General features: G+C 54.3%; 3 protein-coding genes across 5 annotated transcripts; 1 reads left to right on the top strand and 2 right to left on the bottom strand.

Moving 5' to 3' along the window:
• Positions 1–213: 213 nt before the first annotated feature.
• Positions 214–3,853, top strand: mfsd4ab (major facilitator superfamily domain containing 4Ab). Of its 3 annotated transcripts, XM_037246258.1 has the most exons (11): positions 218–517; positions 602–800; positions 905–978; positions 1,027–1,186; positions 1,256–1,412; positions 1,594–1,709; positions 2,227–2,400; positions 2,566–2,713; positions 2,793–2,863; positions 2,943–3,063; positions 3,137–3,853. In XM_037246258.1, the coding sequence occupies exons 1-11, from the start codon at positions 288–290 to the stop codon at positions 3,229–3,231; spliced, it is 1,545 nt and encodes a 514-aa protein (XP_037102153.1). In that variant the 5' UTR covers positions 218–287; the 3' UTR covers positions 3,232–3,853. The 3 variants fall into 3 exon arrangements, with proteins under 3 accessions (XP_037102152.1, XP_037102151.1, XP_037102153.1); XM_037246257.1 differs by having other exon boundaries at positions 214–517; positions 905–1,186; positions 2,566–2,729; XM_037246256.1 differs by having other exon boundaries at positions 217–517; positions 905–1,186.
• Positions 3,854–4,770: 917 nt separating this feature from the next.
• On the bottom strand, positions 4,771–7,467 carry LOC119119743 (F-box only protein 6-like). Its single transcript, XM_037246332.1, has 7 exons — positions 7,273–7,467; positions 7,037–7,147; positions 6,298–6,544; positions 6,114–6,228; positions 5,940–6,035; positions 5,321–5,456; positions 4,771–5,226 (listed from the first exon to the last, which is right to left on the bottom strand). Exons 2-7 carry the CDS (start codon positions 7,100–7,102, stop codon positions 5,080–5,082), a joined length of 807 nt encoding a protein of 268 aa, XP_037102227.1. The 5' UTR covers positions 7,103–7,147; positions 7,273–7,467; the 3' UTR covers positions 4,771–5,079.
• A 2,142-nt stretch (positions 7,468–9,609) lies between these two features.
• dnajc11a (DnaJ (Hsp40) homolog, subfamily C, member 11a) lies at positions 9,610–14,942 on the bottom strand. Its single transcript, XM_037246254.1, has 16 exons — positions 14,807–14,942; positions 13,420–13,549; positions 13,286–13,359; positions 12,979–13,080; positions 12,766–12,894; positions 12,571–12,693; positions 12,159–12,232; positions 11,890–12,079; positions 11,721–11,806; positions 11,505–11,621; positions 11,245–11,400; positions 11,095–11,164; positions 10,918–10,975; positions 10,455–10,597; positions 10,124–10,253; positions 9,610–9,985 (listed from the first exon to the last, which is right to left on the bottom strand). Exons 1-16 carry the CDS (start codon positions 14,876–14,878, stop codon positions 9,960–9,962), a joined length of 1,680 nt encoding a protein of 559 aa, XP_037102149.1. The 5' UTR covers positions 14,879–14,942; the 3' UTR covers positions 9,610–9,959.
• Between the last annotated feature and the right edge of the window lie 1,474 nt (positions 14,943–16,416).

Here is a 16,416-nt window from a genome sequence, read left to right as displayed (position 1 = left end):
CCCACCTGGGCCATCCGCCACCAGCGCCTTTTGGACGGGGGCTCGCTCTGGCTTTCTCGGAGCCGCTAATCATTGAGCCGCGGCCGGCGAAGGCTTCCGTTCCCGCGAGCGGCCCTCTGGGTTATTTTTTGCCCTCCACACATTAACCCAAGAGGACATCCTTGTTGGTTAAGCAATAAAAGGGAGGAGGGCGCGGCGGGTGGCGAGCGGCCAGCAGCGTTTAAAAGGCAGCCAGGGAAGGGGCGGGCGGCCACCACCACGCAGACGGCCGCTCCTTGACGGCAAAGATGTTTGTGGACGAGCGCATCGTGACTCTGTTCAAGAGGAACGCGCATCACACCTTGACTTACTGGAGCCTTTTCTTCAGCTTTGGGCTGAGCATCGCTTTTCTCGGGCCCACCATTAAGGACCTGCAGTGTCAAACCAAGTCCACGCTGAGCCAGATCACCTGGGTCTTCTTCTCCCAGCAGTTCTGCTTGCTGATCGGCAGCTCGGTGGGCGGCATCTTCAAGAGGACGTAGGTAGCCGCCGCCGCTGGCCGGCAGCGCCTCGCCAGCCTCCCCTCACCGCGAGAACCCGCCCTCGACTCGCTCCGCTCTAGGTTGTTCAGCGCGCTGTCCGCTTTGTTGGTGTCGACGCTCCTCATCTCGGTCATTTTCGCCGTCATCCCTTGGTGCACCCAAGTCCTGACGCTGGCCGTGGCCATGGCCGTGTCCGGCTTGGCCATGGGAGTCATCGACACCATCGCCAACATCCAACTGGTCAGCATCTACCAGAAGGACTCGGCCGTTTTCCTGCAGGTGAGAAGAACCGAGGGAGCTCGGCCGGCTTTGGTAACTCTGCCAGCTTTTGGCAGCTCTGCCGGCCGGCTTTTGGCAATTTTGGCAGCTTTGCTTTTCGCCAGGCTCTCCATTTCTTCATCGGCTTCGGCGCCCTGGTGAGCCCCCTGATCGCCGACCCCTTCCTGTCGGAGCACTGCGGCAACAGCGCCGGCAACAGCGCCGGCAACAGCACCGGCAACAGCACCGGCAACAGCACCGGCAACGTGACCGAGTTGACGCATCACTTCAGAAACACGCTGATAAACAGCCCCGTTGCCGAGCACAACGGAGGGGAGGCGGCGGCAGCGGCGGCGGCAGCGGGGTCCGGTGTGCACTACGCCTTCTGGATCATGGCTCTTATCAATGTAAAGAGGTCACTTGCGGTGAAATTGCGGCGGCGCCCGTCGTAATTTGATTGCCTTTGGCCCCCTCAGCTGCCCGTGCCCCTGGCCGTGCTCTTCCTGATGTATCGCGAGCGGCTGATCCCGTGCTGCCCCGGCGCCGCGCCGCATCTGCTGGACAAAGACGAACTGGCCATGGAGAACCGGCAGGGAGCCCGAGCCGCCGAGCCGCCGGCGCCCCAGGCTGGAGGTAGGTCCGTTACTGATTCATTTCATGCCTGCTTTCTTTCCTCTCTCTGGCCATGGCCGGGCGACAAACAAACAAACAAACAAACAAACAAACAAACAAACAAACAAGCAAACAAGCAAACAAAGAGACAAATGCAGTTGTTCCTGCCTTCCTGCCTGCCTGCCGCTAATTGTCCACGCAGGTCACGGGAATATCTTCAGCTGCTGTCAGAATGATAACCTGCGTGGCCTGCCGCTATCCTTCTTCATGATTCACATCCTGGGCGGGATGGTGCTCTTCATGAGCGATGGCATTGTGGTGAGGGACAGACGCACGCGCACGCACACACATGCGCACACACACGCGCACACACACACACACACACACACACACACACACACACACACACACACACACACACACACACACACACACACACACACACACACACACCACACACACACACACACACACACACACACACACACACACACACACACACACACACACACACACACACACACACGTACTGGAGAGCCAAGCTGTCCTTTGGTCGAGTTTTGTTTTTGCTTGGGCGTGTGAAACCAACATTAAGACAGTAGCTGCACGCTGACCTCAAGTCAGGAAGACGTGAGTCTTCAAGCACAAAATGGCAAACACAGGCTAATGAATTAGGAGGAAGTCGAGGCTAAAATGCTCTCTGCAGTATGTTCTGCGTAATTGTTCCGTGCAATTCAGCAGATACCTTTTGTGAGCAAGGCTCCGCACGCCACGCCGTGGCAGGAGCAAGCCACGGTGGTGACGCCGCGTAACCGAGGCCCATTTTGTTTTCCAGGGCGCCTATGCCGGCTTTGTCTTCACGTATGCCACCAAGCCGCCCATTGGTCTCGTCCCTAAGGCAGCCGGCTACTTACCCAGCATTTTCTGGGCGGCCATCACGGCAGGTCGGCTGCTCTCCATCCCTCTCTCGTACCGTTTCCCAGTGGTGAGACTGCTCATCTTCAACCTGGTAAGGAAAGCGCCAAAGGCGCCAAAGGGTGGACGCACGGGGCGGACGCGCCCGCCCGCCCGCCAAAGGGCGGACGCACCCGCCCACCCCGCCAAAGGGCGGACGCACCCGCCCACCCCGCCAAAGGCGCTCGGGGTTTCAGGCAACCTGTCCTGCCTTTGACAGGCGGGCACAATCGTCACCGTCTTGCTGCTGCTGATCCTCCCCAACAGTAGAGCAATGTTGTACGTCGGCACCTGTTTGTGTGGGCTTTTTCTCAGCAGCATCTTCCCGTGCATGCTGGCCTACACCGAGGACATCCTCGATTACCAGGGTACGCCCGAGACCACGTGCGTGCGCGCGCGTGCGCACGCACGCACGCGCACGTTGATAGAAAACTGCCACCTTTCTAGGATGCGCTACCTCGGTGCTGGTGACCAGCGCGGGAATGGGAGAGATGGTCATGACGGTTCTGGTGGGCTCTGTAAGTCTACCGGCTGCCAACGCGCAGGTCTCCCAAAACAACACTCGGAGACATTAGCTGGTGCCGTTCCGTTCCCCAGATTATCGAGACGAACGGCAGCTACAGCTTTCTTCTGTGTGGCGTGATTATCGCCAGCCTTGGGTTGCTCATTTTTCTGGCGCTGCTCTTCTTCCATCGGCTGCACAGAAACTACCTCACAGGTACGGCGGCGTCACCCATTCGGACACCCCTTCCCAATTGGCATTCGCCTCCCGACCCCTTGCTCCTCGCTAGGAACGACAAGAAAATCGGCCATGGTGGAGGAAGAAACGCCAGGAGCGAGTGGCTCGCCCGCAGCTGAGCCAAACGAGGAGGCGCAGAAGAGCTGAGAGGGCGGGCGAGGGAGGGCAGGCGGGCGGGCGAGGGCCAGCGAAGCCCGGCGAGGGCCGTGAGAGCCGGCGAGGGCCGTTTGTCCAGCCCACTCCATCCCAGCCATCTTCCTCCGATCCCTTGACCACAAAGACTCTTTGTTACTTGAGATGGTTTTGTCGTTGGGGATCATCATTGATGCTGTGATGGTTTCAGTTTTGTCTATTTGATTCTTCTCAAATGTCACTTTGGCGCAACGGAGGCAGTCGGGGGTCGCTATGACCTCTGCTGCCATTCGATTTCCCGCACACGGCATGGCATCCTGCGGCAGCTGCTCCTGCATTGAAACATTCAGAGAGAGACTCCCATCCATCCATCCATCCATCCCTCCATCCATCCTTCAAATAAAATACGAGCCAATCCGAGTGCAGTTGATCAATCCAGAAGGACTTGTGGCCTATCAAGAGAACGCAGAGGAGCGAGCAAGCAAGCAAACGCCCGTTCCAAACTCGAAAGCCTTGTACTATTTTGACGACAAGCGTATTGAAAGTCTGGCAATATTCCAATGTGGGTTTTAAAAAAACTCTCAATGTCGTCCGACTGTTGCGACTGTGAGTGAATATGACTGGGAGCTAATTCTGATTCCTGGTCTTGTTTTTTTTTTGTCTTCCCAAATGAGCCGCTGTACTTTTGCACTCATCCGATGAGGCCGGGACTCTGAACTTGGCTCGATAACAAACAATGATTAACACATTGGATTTCACAACGCCTAGCTCGCGTGCTTCAGCATGCAGCCAGCTCGTCCACAAGGGGGCGACAGCCTCGTCGCGGGCTTCTAAATTTGATTTGGGGGCGAGTTGGCGCGGCGCCCTGCACGTTGCCCCACACAAAACAACAGGCAAGCTGTGACAAAATCACTTTGGCAGAGGACATTTAGGCCAGCTTGGATCAAATATGATGTGCGCTCGCTATACGTACTGCCTGCCTCTGTTGAGAGGGTTGCAGAAAAACACACAGAGAGACAGAGAGAGAGAGAGAGCGAGATATGGGTTTTTTCATCCTCTATCAGAACTCCTTGTCAGTCAGGAGGTAGGAATGCAAGTTGTCTTGTTTGCTTTTTATTTCTCTCGGATGGACCCATTTTTGGTTTATGGTGTTCAGTTTGGCAGCAGCCCATCGAGCTGCGCCGATGTTCAAGACTGCGCTCAAAATTGGCCTGACGAGTTTGGCGAGGGTGGGAACCCGCCTTGCCTTGCCTTGCCTTGCCTTGCCTTGCCTTGCCTTGCCTTGCCTTGCCTTGCCTTGCCTTGCCTTGCCTTGCCTTGCCTTGCCTTGCCTTGCCTTGCCTTCTCAACCTGCTGGCAGTCGCATCGTCCAAACCTCGTGTGGAAGTACATTTGGGGAAGAGTTTGCAGTGAGTGAGTGAGTGAGTGAGTGAGTGAGTGAGTGAGTGACCAAGGAAGCCATCTGACCTCGTAGTTGTTGTTTCCTGCATCTCAAACCGAGCCAATCGCCCCTTTTTTGATTTGCACGTCTCGGAACGCATTTCAAACCCAAACTGCAAGTTGTCCCTTTTATTGACAAGCGAACGTTCAGACGGTACGCGTCGACAGAGAAATCCCGCCAGACAACCAGAAGCCGCTCGCAAACGCCCCGAGCGTCGGACACGTCCCGGCCGAGAAGAACCGTGCCGGAGCGAGGGGAGCCGCCTCAAAGACGGTGGCTTAGCGGGGGACGGCGCCGGGAGCGCATGCAGGCGGATGCAGAAGACCGGCCGAGGCCCGCAGACTCCAAAACAAAAGCTTTGGATGTCAACTTTCAACCGGGTCTCCTTACTTGAGGGAACCTTTGAAGTGAAGTGCATCCAACTAGGTTTCCATGGCGGGACATATCTCAACGCAGCTGTCCGTAAGGCGGATTCCGTACCACCCGGCCCAGAACTGGGTGTCCTTGCCGCCGTGGACGAAGCGGATGTATCTCACTCCTGGCCCATAGTTGTGGAACAAGTGTGTGATCTGATGAGGGGGGAGAAAAAAAATATATCAATCAATCCAAATTGTCCCTTGTTGCTCGGACTTAATTTTCCTCAAGGTGGCTCTGCCTTCATACCTGCTTCCATTTGCCATCGTTCCATTGCTGAAAATAAATCTCGTCGGGGGAAAAGCTCTCAATTGGCTTCTTCCTTTGATTTAGCAGATCCACGTGGATCTTGTATTGACAGCCGCAGTCCCATCGAGGGGCATACCTACAATGCAAGCCGGGGGTCAGCGGGCCGAGGGTCAGCGGGCTGGCCCTCAAGTCCAGGTCGCCGCAAGACTTGCCAAATCGCGAACTTTCAAAAACATTGATTTCAATACAATGGCGGACGGCTAATGCTGGCTACGCATTTCGCGCTGCCGCCGCCGGATGTGCCTCGCCCGTCGTTATTTGGCAGTAGCGGCAGCGGCGGCGGCAGCAGCAACAGCAGCAGCAGCAGCAACAGCAGCAGCACCACGCACCAGCGCTTTGGTCAGACTCGAGGCCGGATCGCTTTGGCGAGGCTTGCTCGTGCTTTTCAAAATGCGACAGTCACCGAGCGGCGTGTTTCTCCAACAGCATCAGGCCGCTGCAGTCCGCCTTGGCTTCCTTGTTTTTATCGGCTGAGCATTTTGGGCCGCGGCTAAAATGGCGCCGACCCCGTGCATCGGTGCCCGTTAGCCGGGTAGCCTCGGTCTGCACGAGCGCTTACCAGTCGGCTATTCTGATGTGCGGCTGGATGCGGTCCATGAAGGATGCGCTGTAACCTTCCGACTCCAGATCAATCAGCTGGGACTTGCTGCACATGCTGAAGGAAATCAAATGAAAAGCTCACGGCCAAGGCGGGCGACTCGGGCCCGGCCCGTCCCTTCCCCGTCGCCCTCACCCGTACGAAGTCACAAAGTTGTTCTTGACGCTTTCGTTTGGGTGCGCCACCAAGACACCCTCGACCTTCCAGTGGTCGCCGCCGTTCTCCGAGATCTGCCAACCTCTCATCTGATCTGGAAAGACCACGGCCAGCGTGAGGAAAAGGTAGCTAGCGACGGCACAAGGGTTAGGGCTTTCCCGACCTTCAGCCCGCGGGTTCTTGAGAAGATTTCGTTTCTTCTTGCACAAGAAGTAAAACAAGCGCCAGTCTCGGGGGACTCTGGACGCGGCGAGGAGCCGGTGGCCTTCCCGACGGCATCGCTCTCTCCATAAGGACTGGCTGTCGGCGACGTCTCTCCATTGACGGCACACTAAGCGACAAATCAGGACCACCTGCTGAGGGGGGAGCTTCAAGAAGATCTCTTCCAGGACATCCAGAGGAACAGAGCCCTGATGAGAAAAGAGCAAAGCCACGTGAAGCTCACAGCCAACCAAACAACCGCCGAAAAGCACTCGTGTCAAATGGAGGTGTGCAAGGTGTGCAGGGCACAGATGGGGATGGATCACTTGGGTTCAAGCCAGGTCGCGCTAATAGGTGCAGTCAGCGAAGACTGAGTCTATGTGCGAGGCTCTCGGGACACGGGCAGCAATGTTGTCGGGTCCCGCGTGGTGTTCGCCGGACCCTCTGAGAGATCCGTCCGTCCGTTCGTTCGTCCGTCCGTCCGGCCATCACCCTATGCTGTCACTGTTTGCATCTAGAGGAGGAGGCCTGCGGTGCTCTTGTCTGCCTCAAAGTGGGCTGGGCAGAAAGTCATTCCGTCGCCCGCGACTTGATCCTCCTCCTCCGTCGCACAAAGGAGCTGCCTATTCCCAGTCACCGCGTCGGCAGTCACAAATGCAACGGTTGCTTTCGACGTTGTTAGGCTTCGCTAGGAAGCGTACCTCGGGCACGGTAGAAACGGGAGACGGACTCTGAGGGACGGAATCGGAGCTCTGCGTTGCACCCATTCCGACTCCAGTTCATGGACGGACCACACACGGCGTCTTCGAAATCTGAATGAGGTCAAAGCGGCCGGAGATGTCAACTTCTGCAACAAACTCGACGCGGAAGTTCAAGGCGAAGTAAACGCTCAAGTCGATTCGATTCAATTCGATGAGGCAGTGACGTTGGAGCTTACCGGATGCGATCGAGTGTCGCGCCTCACTCAGAAAATAAAGGTCTCGACATATAGTTCCAGAAGACGTCGCGCATCGTAACGAAAGCATAAAGTCAGTCTTGCTTTCGGTACTAGCGAGGCGAGGCGAGGCGAGGCGAGGCTGGTGTCGGTGTCGGTGCCAACGGCAAACCACCGACGTGACGCGACGAGTACGCCTATATGTTGAACTCCCGATTGGCTTCTCGCGGCTGAAGCCAGAAGGCAGCCATCTTACGTTGCCACCGGTGCACCGTTTGCATCGATAGGTGTGCAGCCTACTTGGAAGTGAATCGTCACTTATGGAGGTTTTGCTGCGGATTTTTCCCTCATGTGCTTTGCTTTCATTTCATCTTTTGATGGGACTTATGACAACATGATGTCGACCTCAATGAGAAACATTGACAAGTCGCATTCTTACCGACGAAATGCGCATGTAGCGCTTGTGCCAGACTCATACACCTGTCATTTTCGCCGTGACGAGTGGAGACAAACGACGTGAGGCAGGCGCCTCGAGAGTGGCAACGCAACACGAAAGCCCGCCAGCCCGCCGGCCGGTGGCCGGTGGCTTCACTTCTCGTGCGTCATCAAGTGGGCGTTTCCTCCGACAATCCAAGTGGGGAAGAAAAAACGCGTTTCACTTCTTCACAAGAAATACGGCTTTGCGGGCAATACACTGTGAAATAACAACTTACTTAATGGGTGGGCTTAGGGTTAGAAGAACCTTGAAGTCACATCTTAAATGGACCGGGAGCCAATGTAAGTTGGCTAATATTGGGGTAATGTGATCACATTTTCTTGTCCGTGAGAGCAGCCTTGCAGCAGCATTTTGAACTAACTGTAGACTTGATGTTGGACTTAGGAAGACCAAAGAATAATGCGTTACAGTAGTCCAGGCGCGACGTGATAAACGCATGTATAATAGTTTCCGCATCACCGGTCGAGAGGATCGGACGAATCTTAGCAATATTACGAAGGTGAAAAAACGCAATTCTGGTTATATTCTTAATGTGCTTTTGAAAGTAGAGCGTTTGGTCAAATACTACCCCGAGATTAGTTACAGTATCGCTCATACTCATGCTAATTATGCGGAAATCGGGAGATTTGACTTTGTTTCCACAGACAGAATACCGTCTTTTTCCGTGCATAATGCGCCCCCCGTGCATAATACGCACCCTAAAAATGGCATGTCGATGCTGGAAAAAAGCCTGTACCCATGTATAATACGCACCCAAATTTTGACTCTTACTTAAGTCCGTAAATGTAAAATTATTTCAGAAAAAAGATCATCTTTGGGAACAACCGGATGTTATTCTGCCGGTCAGTATCACTGCGCGTGCGGTAGCAAACTCGATAGCGAAGAAATGTTTCGGATTTGCGTAGGGTACACTGTGACAGCAAACGAGCAGGTGATCGAGCAAGCGTCTGATACGAGAGCATTGTGTTCGTATGGAGCGTGTTTGAAGTGAACAGCAGAGAAGAAAGGAACAAGGCAAAGTGTTGTGAAATAAAATATTACCTGTAATACGCATTTTGTTATTTGCTGGTTGTATTAAACTATCGCATTCATTGTCAGTCAAGAAGAGAAGAGGACTATTATCCCTTCTTTGGCGAAATGACCAGAGCACAGTACAAACACACTATTGTTCTTTCAGTATTTATGCAACCCACATTCTTTCACAACATGACAATAAGAGAACAATACATAAATCAATACTCTAAAGTCCATTGAACGAATCGTCAGTGAATTGAAACTAATAGGTAGAGAACTGAACTCTCGCTCTTTATGTAGCTGACGTGTCTTGCGCATCCGTTCTGCGCATCGGATCCGAATTTCCGCCGCCGAGTTCGAATATCTAGCGCCATCTAGGTGTCGATTTTTAAACTAGTACTGTAATGGCGGCCTCCATATGATATCCGGTCTGCGATGGAGAATTAAAAAACAAACAATATTTGACAATAATACACCATCAAGGATTGCACCATTCCATCAAACGATGTGTCGTCAATTATGAATTTTACTGACTGTGTTGGGCAGGATGGCTGAATGTGATGCGCGATTGACAACAAACAAGAAGAAAGGTGTAATTTCAAGTTTTATTTCGAGGGAGATTTTCCTCAAAAATCGTTGTACCCATGCATAATGCGCACCCCAGATTTTAGGACAATAAATTAATTAAATTTTGCGCATTATGCACGGAAAAAGACGGTAACTTGTCTTGAGCCCAAGAGGGACCGACATGGGAAAAGACAACAAGTGTCCTGTTCTTTTGAGCCAGCTCAATATCAACAGCCAAAGTCAAAAAGAAGAAAAAAACACAATTATCCTTGACTGAGAGACTTTTTTAATATTCCAGTACACAAACAGGTGCAATTGTTTTTTAAATCACGCAGGCACTGCAAGGTCAAACAAAAAGTTGACCATCCTTAACTGGAGTAAATGTACGCCGAAAGATGCCAAGAAGACATCATCATCATCATCATCATCAGTGTCACATTTCAAGCAGAACCCAACCGTGTCGGCGGATACCGTTTGTCAAGCTTCATTTGCCATCGAGCGACGCCTTTTTGAGTGACCGAGACTTGGCCTCTGTTGGCTCTAAAACAAAGATGACTCCGAGTGCTGACAAACGGGGCTCGCTTTTCTTTCCTCAGCACAGGAACAACTTCCCCTATGTGTCCGTATCGATCCTGTGAGCTGCAAAGAGAAACAAGCACAGACACACGTTGAGACAGACGCAGCCTAAAAGCATTTTCCTAGCCCGCTTGGGCTGCAGCGAGCCGGATCCCGAAAGGACCGGCGGAGAACTCCACTCGGTCTGTGAATATGACTCACATTGCTTTGGTATCCTGAGTGCTTCGGAGTCTCCTGACAGGACTTGATGCATGACACCGCGGAACTGGTACAGCACCTTGAGGCTCTTTTCCTCCCCCACGCACGGGTCATAGAAACCGGGCAGGCCGGACTAAGAGACATAGCAGAGGGACAAGCGCAAAGGCGGAATCACGTCATCTTCACGCGCCGACTCACCAAATGGGACGGTCGACGGAATAATCCGTTCAAATATTCCCCCCCCCCCCCCCCCCGGTCCTACAAGCAAGGCCGGCAAAATAAAAAGCTTGGAAATTTGACGGCGGCATTTGCCATCCGGTCGGCATCGGGATACCTTGGCGGCCTCGGTGAGGATGAGTTTGGAGTCCTTCACCAGACACTGCAGCGGCACGCTCACGTCGATCACCTTGGCCCGCTCGTGTCTTCGGCTGTTGTCCGTCACGAACTTGCCGTACCAGGCGTTGAGGATGACCAGACCTGGTTGGGCGGCACGGCACGGCAGCGCGTAAGCGGGAAGCCGGCCGGAGGACCTCTGGGACTGCGCTGGACGACAGCGAGCGCAACACCGGAGCGACGGGAAGAGGAGATCCCGAGGGCAACGACGGTTGCCGGAAATGCAAAGTATTTGGCAAGGCCTCCGAGCGGCCACTTTTGGCGCTTCATTTTGGGAGGACGACCAAACGCAATGAAATGTTTGGAATTTGCAGAGCGTCTCCAAAGAACTCGAGCGCTGCCCAGGACGAGCCGCGCTCGCTGGGCTTTCATAGCCAGCCGGCCGGCCGGCTGTCCGTCCGTACCCATTCGAGACTCCTCGGCTTCGATAATCCTCCGCACGGACTCCTGCATTAGTAAGACCTGCACGGATGAAAAAGGCAAGCAGACGGTCAGCTGAGAGGCGGTACGTCAGCCAGACGCGGGGGCTTGCATCTCGCCGCGGCCTCGGCTTGGCTTTGAAATGAAGCGGCGGCGCTCACCGCCGCCTCCGCCTCTTGCTTCTTCTTGGCCGTGTTGGAAGCCGAGCTTTGCCGCTGCTTCTCCAAGTCCCTGTCGGCAGACGGAGGGGACGGAGCTTCAACAAAGCGTCAACATTGCGCGCGGTTGGTCCACAGCCTCCAATTTCGCACCGTTCCTTCTGGGCCCGCACGTACGGCTGGATGACGAGCTGCCGCACGGCCAGGTAGACCACCAGCGGTCCCACCGTGGCGTAAAACACGGCGCTGGGCAGGAGTTGGTCGGTCAGGTGAACAGGAAAGAGGTACGTCTGGCTGGCTCGGTTTAGCCTGCGCACAGACGCTGGCTTGGATGATCTGCTATTCGTGGACGGCGCCCTGCCTGCCTCGACGCCAGGTTGCGGCCAAACCAGGCTTGTACGAGCGCCACTCACTTGACCTTGAGCGAGACACCCTGAGGCACCCCGACGCTGACCACGGCCCCCAGAACGCTGTGTCGGCTGATTTTCCTCTCGGCGCCGTACTCCAGCACAGTCCCAAAGAAGCCGGACCTGCAACGCGCGCCCGCGCACACACACACACACAAGCGCAGCGGCTGCAGCAAAAAGCGTGGACTGGGAAAAACAAGAGGTTCCCATCTGGCTACCGACTTGATTGAGCCCTTAATTCTGGTCTGGTCTTCGTCCTGGAACTTGTACTGGTAGCTCATCATCATAAAAGTGTGCGGAATCCCCAGCTGCAAAGAGGGAGCAAAGGCGGTGGCGGCGGCTGACGAGCAAGCGGCGAGCGAGGTGGGCGGGGCCCGGCCGGGCGGCACACCTGCAGGGCCAAGGTGAAATGGCTGCTCTCGGTGTCCCGAACGACGCTGGTGTTCATGGACGAGTGGATGCCCCAACGCCACTGCAGGTAACCCATGGTGTTCTTGTCCAGGTGGCGGGCCAGCACGGTGGTGAGGCCGGGACGCACGCCTCGCGAGGAAAACTGCAGTCCGCACTGCGCCGTCACGTAGCTCGGGGGCAAAAAGAGCAAGAAAGACGACACTCGCACCTTTGTCCGCTCGGCTCATTCCGGGAACGCCAAAGTCTTACAAGCGCGGCGTCAAATTGCGGAAGACTTTCATTCCAAAGAGAGGTCCGTGGGTGTCCCCGGCGCCCAGCTCCATCTGCGGGCACAAACAAGGCGCTGTCCACGGCTCCCAAACAACGTGGATACGTTGGACTGTCGCAAAGCAAATCGGACTTTGCGGCTCTTCACCGACGGGGTCGACAGAAAAGCGGCGGCGGGCGCTCTGCCGTATCTGTCGCTTTGATGATGGCCTGGCCAGCAAGGCAGGAAGCGAGCGAGGGAGCGAGCGCATTTTGGGAGAGGCTGCCGGTGACTGTCGAATAACCTTTTTCCGTGACTTTTTGTGTCAGACTGACGCCATGCCCGGCGCCGGGATCGGATGGGAACCGTCTGCTCGCTCGCTCGCACGCACGCGGGTTCTTTTGGGCAACATACCTCTCCCCAACCTTGAGCCGAGGTGACTCTCCTCAAGGCCAAGTTAATAGTCCCGCCTCCGTTTCCATTGTGCGTAGACAAAGAACCGGACAAGATGGCCGTGTCGTTGGCGGTGAGAGGGGCCTGGAGAAGAGGGCACGCGCGCGCACACAGTTCACAACAGCTGCCACACACGCACGCACAAAAGAGACGGACCTCGATGGATTGGGAGATGTGCATTTTGTTGATTTCCAGGTGCGGGACGCCGCCTCCACCCATGCCCTCGTAGTCCTCCTCGTAGCGATCAAAGAGGTCCGTGGCATCGACGCCCACGCTAATTGTTCCCTTTGAAGCGAGGGCGAGGGGCGTGAGAGCAGCGAGCCAGCTGGCCGGTTTGGGCGGCCGGCCCTCTCCAGCGAGTCATCGCACCTTCGGGTTGGTCCTTTGCTGAAGTCTCCTCTCCTCTCGCTCCCTCTGAAGACGCTCGTAGTCCTCTCGAATCTCCGCAGGGGTTCTTTTCCTCTCTATCACCTGGAGGAACAACACACTGTGCCACCCGAACCCGTACAAGGGGCTCTTTCATGGAAAAAGAATGCTCATCTGTGACAGAGCGCACGCATGGGGTGGGGGGAATCTGACAGAGCTTTGGCCATATGTAGCGCACGGCGTCCTTCTCGACACACACGTCAAGACTGCGCGAGTCACCCGAAGATAAAGCGTCACTCGACCGACTGACCTCCCATCCGTCGACGTCAAGTCCGCGCTTGCCATAGATGTCGTAGATAGCTCGTGCCTGCGGATCACTCAGCACTAGAGAAACACAAAGCGAATGTCGCTCTGGCTCCGGATTTTGGGTCATCGGCGAGTTACCTTCGTAAGCTTGGTGCACCAGGTTAAAAAGACACTCTGCTTGGCGCTTGAGTTCGGGATCCCGATGTTTGTCTGGGTGGTATAACATGCACAAGCGTCTGTACGCCGCCTTCAGCTGCTCCTGCGTTGCCTGAAGCACAACGTTCACCATATACACAACTATTGACTTAGAGGAAATGTAAAAATCATGCAAAGAAAGAAAGGCAATGGGATCATTGTTGTCAAACAGCTGGCTGGCAGAGAGCGTCAAAGGCTCGGTCCACACCGCACATCCATTCCCATTTTGGGGCCCCCTCCGTGCAGTGTGAAGCGCAATCATGCAATTATTTCAAAACCAACAATGTGGCTAGCCATCGGCCGTGTATCTGATGCCTCTGCAGGAGGAGCACTCATCCCTCCGCCAAAAGTCCAATACCCGGCCGGCCTAAAGAGCGCTCCGGAGACCGCTGACGACCGACCGGCCGTGAAGCGTTTCTTGTTCAGCGACAGCTTTATTCATAAACAACCATGGCTGCATACAAAGTGTCGCCGCACATAGAGTCAAAATCAGAAATGTGACAGCAAAAGAGCGGCAAGGACCGGACGCCAGGGCATGCAGTTGCAGTAGAACTGGCACTGGCGGTAGGCAGGGGAGCACGCACGGACGCACGCACGCACGCACGCACGCACGCACGCACGGACGGACAGACGCTGTCTAATTGGTCAACTCTTTTCAATGGTGATTACGGCTCTTACAAATGACAGTGAACTCCGAAGAAGCTGTTCGAGGACTTTGGAAATAGGAGCATTTTCTCCAGTCGCCCCATTTAAGCAGACGATTGCCAATAATATTGTGACTCTTTACAGTCTACCGACGAGGGTTCGCCTTGTGCGCTCGCTCGCAACGTGGCACGCTGCATTAAAAAGGAGACACCTGAGAGGGAGCACGCGATCCCCTTGACATCAAGCATGTCTAATCTGATCAACTGGAAGTAAATCCGGGTGTAGTCGAGGGCCACTCGCCCTGAGCGCGCTGCAAACACAAAGAGGTCAACTAGCAAAATCAGTCTGCACGGAGGCGAGGGGAGGGGACGGAAGGGCCCGCACAAGGGCAAAAGCGTGCGTGCGTGCGTGTGTGCGTGCACGAGCCGGTTTGGTTCGTTGACCGCTTGGTGGCTGCCTGTCAGCCATCAACTTGTTTCGCGCTCTGGAAAAAAGTTTGCAGCCAGAGGCAGGCACACACCGAAATCAATGTCGAGGGTCACAAGTTAGCCGTTTGGCTAACTTGTTGAACATCGTGACAAGCGCAACCGGAAGGCAACATGGGCGGATGGCGGCCAGACTCGATGGCACTCGCCAGAGTACCTTCACACTTATTAGTTCTTCTTGGGATAATTGCAAAATGTACCTCTCGTCGGACGTTAAGCAGGGAATAGTAATCATCACTGGAGATCTCATCATCGTCCAAGGCAGACGCCATGTTTCCTGCTAGTCATTTCTTCTTCGTTATGTCATCAGGGTTACACAAGAACGGCTGTCGCACTCGGGCGCCATCTTGCGTGGCGGGTGTACTGTACAACACAAGCATTTTGGGACAGGTACACCGGTGCAACGGTCATCGCTCGTTCTGTAAAACACTGGCTGGGCCAGCGGGCGGGGGGAGGTGGGGGGTGGTTTTTACCCCCACCAAAGCCCTGGCCACCTCCGGTGCCATGCCGCTGTTTTACACATCCAGTTTTGCACTGCCGGAACAGTTCTCCAGAATACTCTCATTTCCCAGCGCAAGGGAATGCATCTTTACGCGTCACAGGCGTGCGTGCTGCACTCTGGCTGATCATTGGATGAGTTGACTTCAGGCTGCAAAAAGCAGCGGCAGCGCCAGCGAAGAGCCTTTTTGATACTGCTGCTAGCTATGCACGTCTTCAATTGCTCAATTCAAATGAACTGAGCCAATGTAACGCGCAAGTAAAGAAGGCGCTGCTGGACTTTTTTCTGTGGCTGATCATTGGATGAGTTGACTTCAGGCTGCAAAAAGCAGCGGCAGCGAAGAGCCTTTTTGATACTGCTGGTAGCTATGCACGTCTTCAATTGCTCAGTTCAAATGAACCGAGCCAATGTAACGCGCAAGTAAAGAAGGCGCTGCTGGACTTTTTTTTCTGTGGCTGTCGTGGTCAACTGACTGACTGCCGTCCATGGAGACCTGACAAGTGCAACAGTCGTGAAAAAGCTAGTTTAAAGCAGTCGAGTTCAAGTCGCAAAATAAGTTCCCATAAGTCTGTTTATATTATCAACAGACAAGTTAGCAGCAATTCACTTCACTTTTAGCGGCATTTCGTCATGGCGTTAGAATACTAGAAGGTTGAGCGTTTTGTTGGTAAATGAATCGAAGGTAAACGAAGTTCTACCACATCTTCTACTTTCTATATATGGATTAACCGGACTTTTTGGAATAGAAAATGAAGAGGAAAGGTGAGATCTCATTTGTTTCTAAAGAAGCAGATAGACATGGAGTGCAGAGCAGAAGCAAAAAGATGCCAGCCCTGCATGGTGTCAGCTGTGATAGTAATCCACTTGCAGGAGCTGGACAAGGACGTCGTGGAGATGGACAAACACAAGAATACATCAGCGGTAGTAAATTCAGATGGTCCAATTAGGCTGTGGAATTTTTTCATGCCAAAATGCTACAAAACGTAATAATCCCGCTTCAGAACAGCGTGTACGTTTGTATAATAAACAATGCACTTTTGTCTTTCTTCTTTTTCTTTCTTGACATAGTACGGTTTTACAGTTAGTACAGTACGATTTTCTTTTCAACCACAAAGGACCGCTTTGGTTCACACTCCGTACAAGGCAGCGGGGAGCTGTCCGTTCAGCACCGCCCCGTCCCGTACCGCATTTCAGCACTGCTGCGCCAGCAGCACCGCGTATCAGCATCTGCCATGAGATCGCTCGTAGTTCGTCAAAGAAAGGCGGAATCCTAATATGAAATGAAAGAAAAAAAAAATCCAACCAGGCCCA

This window comes from Syngnathus acus, chromosome 2, assembly GCF_901709675.1.
Source record: "Syngnathus acus chromosome 2, fSynAcu1.2, whole genome shotgun sequence".
NCBI classification, from domain to species: Eukaryota; Metazoa; Chordata; class Actinopteri; order Syngnathiformes; family Syngnathidae; genus Syngnathus; species Syngnathus acus.
The sequence above is the reverse complement of the archived record's forward strand: the minus strand, read 5'-3'. Positions and strand labels throughout refer to the sequence as shown.